The 6,231-nt window shown below is 38.3% G+C and overlaps 1 protein-coding gene across 1 annotated transcript; it reads left to right on the plus strand.

The window, feature by feature from the left end:
- The first annotated feature begins 1,139 nt into the window (after positions 1-1,139).
- Positions 1,140-4,143, plus strand: LOC136418460 (cytochrome P450 4C1-like). The gene is made up of 7 exons (XM_066404526.1): positions 1,140-1,522; positions 1,778-1,963; positions 2,018-2,096; positions 2,155-2,461; positions 3,155-3,223; positions 3,280-3,631; positions 3,936-4,143. The coding sequence occupies exons 1-7, from the start codon at positions 1,162-1,164 to the stop codon at positions 4,109-4,111; spliced, it is 1,530 nt and encodes a 509-aa protein (XP_066260623.1). The 5' UTR covers positions 1,140-1,161; the 3' UTR covers positions 4,112-4,143.
- The last annotated feature ends 2,088 nt before the right edge of the window (positions 4,144-6,231 follow it).

Consider the following 6,231-nt stretch of genomic DNA (forward strand, 5'->3'; position numbering starts at 1 on the left):
TATGTGGTTAGGCGTTGACGCCCTCATTATGGGATATCCTGTATATTTATCCTGTTTCAGAATTACGTTAAAATGTAATTAAAGATTCAAAAACTAATGCAAATCATTGAAGTCTAAAAAATGAATGCGTTTTCATTGTAAAAAGATTGTCTTCTTTATAACTATGATTCAATTGTTGGAAGGGCAACGAAGTTATACATACGGTTTCTCAAAATAAAATATACTTTTACTAAAGGGAAACTTATATTTTTTTAAATAAATCTTAGAAAAAAGGATAATTTGTTAACAACAATGAAAGGGCGACAAGTTTATACATTTCCCCTTAGTAAATAAAAAAGAAAAATACGCTTCTACCAAACAGGGAAAAAATCGAGTCGTAATTCTAGACAATCCACACTTTTGAATGAAGTGATGTGAAGGGTGATTTGTTTATACCTACTCATCCTGCAGTTGAACGACAACTTCCTATTTTCAAACACCTGTTCAAAACCATCTGGGCTCATGTGTGATTCTGATGACGTAAATTGGCAAAACAATCAATGCACACCTGAGAAAATCAGTCAGCTTTAACTCAAGTACCGAGTCACGATCGATCTCGATGTAGATCCCAAATGTCGACATCGACAACTATTTTAATTCATATCCCCAGCGATTGTTTGAAGCTGCCGCGGGAAGGGGTAGGTTATCTTGATAAGATGGTACTGGAGGAGTTGCCAAATAGTACCATCTTAAAATTAAGTTCGCAGAATTAGTTAGAAAAATTACGAATTGTTGTAGTACCATGTACACAAGTATGATATCCGGGGATACGATCCGATTAATGTGGACACTAAATTGGTATCTAAGTAGTACCACCCCAAAAATTTTCAAAAAAATCATTTCATGCTGGAAACCACGTAGTTCCAAATTTAAAGTGGTGCCTACTCTTAAAGTTAGAGCCAATACGGCGGTACCATCCTTGAGCAAATATCCTAATCTCAAGAGTCCACCGAAACGCATCTGAAATGAGATTACATTCTAATCATATCAGCAAACAAAAAATTTCATTTTCACTTTTCGAGTACCACTGATACCAGTGTTGCAAGATGCCAAGGGTGAAACAATAAATAGTTCTCCCTTTGCATACCGGAGCTCAGTACTGATACTTCAAGGCGAACGAAAATGCTGTTGATTCTACTCCTCTTGGCGGCCGTTCTTCTCTTGCCTACCCTAAAGATCCACTTTAAGAACCGGCGCTTTTCTCGGTACATCGACCATCTTCCCGGCGAGAAGAAATATCCGGTGATCGGTACCATGTGGCGCTCCCTAAACTGTCGCAGAGAAGAACTCGCCGATTACTTCTTGGCCAGGCACAAGAGGTTCGGCCCAATATTCCGAAGTTGGATGGGAAGCATACCAATGGTAATGGTGTACAAACCGGAACACGCGCAAGTGGTATTTAGGAGTAGCTGCGCCAACCACAAAGGACTGTTTTACCAAATGCTTACTCCTTGGCTGGGAAACGGGCTTATTGCCGGCAGTGGTGAGTACTATAGTGTACATCTGAAGGAGATTACTGTGTACATGTGAATCTTCATTTAAGCATAAGTACACAAAGCTCCTTAGCAAGGGTTGCTGTGTGTTTAACAATTGATAGCTTAAACTATGTAGGTACTACATTGAAATATATAGCATCGTAATGACCCTCCATCCACGAAAACTTGTGAATATTCAACTTACTTTCAAAACACTAATGCTTACACTATAACCTCTACATCACAATTCTCATTAATTTTAGGTCCCAAGTGGCAGCAACACCGTAAAATAATTAGTCCATCGTTTCACTTCAAAGTCCTCGACTCCTACACCGAGATCTTCGCCGAAAAAGCCGAACAATTCTCCAAATACCTCGAGAAATATGAAGGACAAGGTTACTTCGATATAACCGAGGACTTGACGAAGATCGCTCTGGATATTATTGCTGGTAAGTCAATGATTCCTTCACTCGATGATCATTTTTACCAGGAAAAACTTCCAGAATCCGCAATGGGAGTGGAACTTAACTATCTAAACGGCAATGACCGCAGAGGCGTGGAATATGCTCAAGCGATCATCGAGTAAGTGTAGACGAACTTCTTTTCCAACATGAAAGTAAAACCAGCCCTTCAATTACAGGTTCTGCTCCATATTTTTCAAGCGTATGGCAAATCCTATCTACCGCAATAACTTCACCTTCAGGTACACCGCTCTAGGCCGACAATCAACCCAGTACATCAATACTATCGAAAAGTTCAACAATGACATTATTCAGGAGAGAAAAAAGCGGCTGCAGCAAAGCAAAGAGAAGACTAAATTCCTAATGAAAGATGAATTAAATAACCGTAAGAAAGTCTCTTTTTTGGACCTGCTTTTGAGTTACCAAAATGAGCATCGGTTCAGTGAAGAAGAAATTAAGGAGGAAGTCAGCACCTTCATGTTCGGTGTAAGTAATTCATCACTAAAATACAAAAAAAACCACAATAATCTAGTTTGAATCATTGAGAAGATATTCAAGATTACGCATCGACCTTCGAGGAGATTGGAATGTAACCTTAAGTATCTGTGAGACACTTAACTATAGATATCTGCTTTCAGTTGGGTTTAATTAAACAATTAAACCCGCATCTAAATTGGTTTTGGCAAAATAATTAGCATACAAAGATATTTTCTTGAGATTATGGAGGACGTCAGCGGATTCATGTTCGGTGCAAGTACATTGCAAGACAAAATCTTTAAAAATCTCATTTTTATAGCTTGGCTCATTTAGAAGATATTCGAGGATAGAAATAGACCTCCAGGGAAGTTGAAATGTAAACTTAAATATCTTTGAGGGCTTGCACAATAGAGCTGTGTATTTAGTTCGTTTAAAATGAGCAATTAAAGCTCTATTTTCCTTAATTTGTTCAAAGTTATTAGTGTGCATAAAATACCGCCATGAAAGATACACAAATATATTTTTATACCGAACCTAATTCATGAATTTCCAGAATGTTATTTGAAACTTGTCGAGACATGAAATGTAAGAAAACACATATTTCAGTTTCATTGCACACACCTGATAGCACTAAATCATTACTAATTACTCCAAACAATCCTTAAGTTCTACTGTACATTTTAACCTCTCTAATCTATGCAGGGCTTCGATACCACAACTGCCACAGTCACCTACGCACTCCTCGCCTTAGGCAATGATTTACAAATCCAAGTAAGCCTACCTTAAGCTTCTTAAATACACATCACCTCTAATTGAAACCTTCATAGAAACACGTTCAAGAAGAGCTAGATCATATCTTCGCTGGTGATCCTGGCAGAAAAGTGACCCCACAGGACATTTCCGAAATGGAATATCTGGACCGTGTGGTCAAGGAGGTGCTGCGTTGTTACAACTTCGTGCCTTTCATTTACCGAGAACTGCAAAGCGATTTAGAGGTGGCTGGTGTTACTTTACCCAAGGGAATAAACATAGGAGTCAGCTTGTATGACCTTCATCACGATCCTGTCCATTATCCGGATCCGTACAAGTTTGATCCTGACAGATTTCTTCCAGAGGTCTGCGCACAACGTCATCCATATGCTTACGTACCCTTTAGCGCTGGAGCTAGGAATTGTCTAGGTAAATTAGTACATATTAACCTTTGTGTGTATATAATATTCTTCGTGTGTACATACACCTTCTAACGCATACAGTATTCATTTGAACTTGAAAAGTTGCCTCCGTGCGCTGTAACTTTATTTTGTGCACAATAACCTTCAGTTCATCTCTATCACGTTCACTTCAACACAACAATATTCTAAGCGCTATAAACAGCATTGGTACATCAAAAACTTCTATTGTAAACAATGTTCTTTATCCAAAATTACCTCCCATTAAAGACAATAATGTCCTTTTCTAATTTTTTTGTAACTCATCTTTTCAGGTCAGAAATTTGCAATGCGTAACGTGAAAACCCTTCTGAGCTACATTTTGAGGCAGTATCACGTAAAATGTTTGGAGAAACCCGAGAATTTGAAATATTTTGTAGAGATAGTGCTGAGGCCTCAAAACGGACTGCACATTGTCCTTGAGCCGAGGAGGTTAAGGAGAAGCGGATGATTTATAATTTGTGGCGTGTAAATGTGTGCATTTTATAGTTTAATGTTTATACCCAGATCTGACCAGAACTTTAGTGAACTGTATATAGTAGATTTGTAAGGAATAAATAACCTTCAAAAATACAACTCTTTTCTTTTTTGAAAATTTTGAAGAAGACTAAATGCATATGTAGGTCCCTATATGTTTCCCATCTTTTGCATTTAAAAATTGTAAACGTAAAGGTACCAATGTATACAATAAATTACAAACCCCCCTCGAACAAAAAAAGTCTAAAATGACTAAAAAAATTATCTAATTTTAACTTTTATCGAACCGGAAAAATCATTCATAAACAACTTAAAAACTCACAGATGGCCTTTTTGTTACAATATCATTTTTGTCGAGTACCAGCTGTGGGCACTTAAATGAAGATGCGATTTCATAACGTATCCACCTGACGGATAACAATAGATTTTTCTTATCTCGAAACGTCTGTTTACGATTAACTAATAGATTTGGAACCGAGAACGGATGCGACTGGAATCTCCTCCTGATTTAGCTGCTTCTGATATGAAGATATTCACGAAGATCACTATGTAGGTTCAAGTATACACATAACTACATAGATTATTTTATTTAGTTAAAGAAAACAGTGTACCAACGTCATAGGAAGAACCTAGTCTCTGGAGGTGCGAAGCACTTCCTTAAACGGTAGGGAAAGTGCATTTAAGTTCTTCAGTGGAGGTCATGAATGTCTACTTTTTTGTTTATAACAAATCTACGTCTAAATGCCCCACTGAATATTGTTTCGGCAATAATTTACACAAAAAAAACTCGAAATAAGTCACAAGTACACATGTGTCTTTCTTTGAGGTCATCTACATGACTACTAAAACTGATGTTTATTTAATAATTAAAAATTAATAATTAAACGTCTGGTCGTGACGTAAGGACCTTATTTAAGCATGTTACTAATGCAGATACACTAGAAAAATAGTGATACCATCTAACTTTATTTTTTGAGAGTTTGGAGAAATCCTTTTACGTACACCAGGCTATTATTAAAAGGTCTTGGTTATTTATTGGTATTATTTATTTATTAGTTTATTTATGTAGGTTTTTCTTCCGTTGTCTAGGGGTTTATTAATTGGAGCTTCGGCAATTGTGTTTTAGGGATAGTTAGGGATCTTTCAATAATAGCCACGTTAACTTAACGATATGAATATATTAGATAAAAAACTGAGTAAAAAAGCGCGGGCACGACCCCTGAGTCTTCAGTCCACTAGGAAGCCAGGAAAAAGAGGGCGATCCGCTTTCTCCCTAGTCTTAAGTATGAACATCCATGATCGTAAACCATGGGCGTACCCTTTAAACAGTACTTGAAGGCATTGGGACAGTCCTCCGCACGGAGCCGCTGCGTCCACATCTGGCACCCAGCCCTTGGCGAAGACCTCGCCAAAGGGAACCAGCATTGTACTTCCCATGCCAACAGAGCATCGTGGAAAAAACCCAGGTTACGGGGTAATGCCAACCATGGGCGTACCTTAGGGGTAACTCGCCCTCATGCCCTAATCCTTAATCCTAACTTATCGCAGGATATCTACAAACTATGTACACTAAGCGGTCTGACACGCGGATCCCACATTTATTTATTATATTAGTTATTGGTATTATTAAATGGCCTAGTAGTGTGAGACTCACAGTCTGGTAGTTGCCGAATACCCACTAAAACCCCTTTCCTTTCTTCACCCCTTCGTTCCCAGCACCCGGGACTGTCATAAAACATTACTTCAGATGTGTGTATGGAGGGTGTTTGATCCAAATTTGGCGCGTGTACGTGGTTGGGTCGATTCACCCCTTTCGATACGATAACCGTGAACTACGTAGATCATGGATTGATCGATTATGAAGGACCACCCTGAGTTCGCAGTCTTAGAGACACTGTTTTCGCGTATAAGAGAAACTAAACCTTCTTAACTTAACAAAGGTTTATTGGTAACATTAACAACTATACAATATCGAGAGATACGTTATTTAAAGAATGTTGACGAGAAGAATCTAGCGCGCACGAGTCCGTGATGAAGTAGCGAGAAAAGAGAGCCTCTTCAGTTTCGCACCCTCCTTAAGTACGGAGGTATAAC

This window comes from Euwallacea similis, chromosome 35 (genome assembly GCF_039881205.1).
Source record: "Euwallacea similis isolate ESF13 chromosome 35, ESF131.1, whole genome shotgun sequence".
Taxonomy (NCBI): domain Eukaryota; kingdom Metazoa; phylum Arthropoda; class Insecta; order Coleoptera; family Curculionidae; genus Euwallacea; species Euwallacea similis.

Excerpts from the sequence above, each read along its gene's own strand:
- LOC136418460 (XM_066404526.1), top strand. The coding sequence starts at position 1,162 with ATGCTGTTGATTCTACTCCTCTTGGCGGCCGTTCTTCTCTTGCCTACC. Across the intron at positions 3,224-3,279 it reads GCAATGATTTACAAATCCAA|AAACACGTTCAAGAAGAGCT; the intron begins GTAAGCCTACCT and ends AAACCTTCATAG. Across the intron at positions 3,632-3,935 it reads TGGAGCTAGGAATTGTCTAG|GTCAGAAATTTGCAATGCGT; the intron begins GTAAATTAGTAC and ends TCATCTTTTCAG.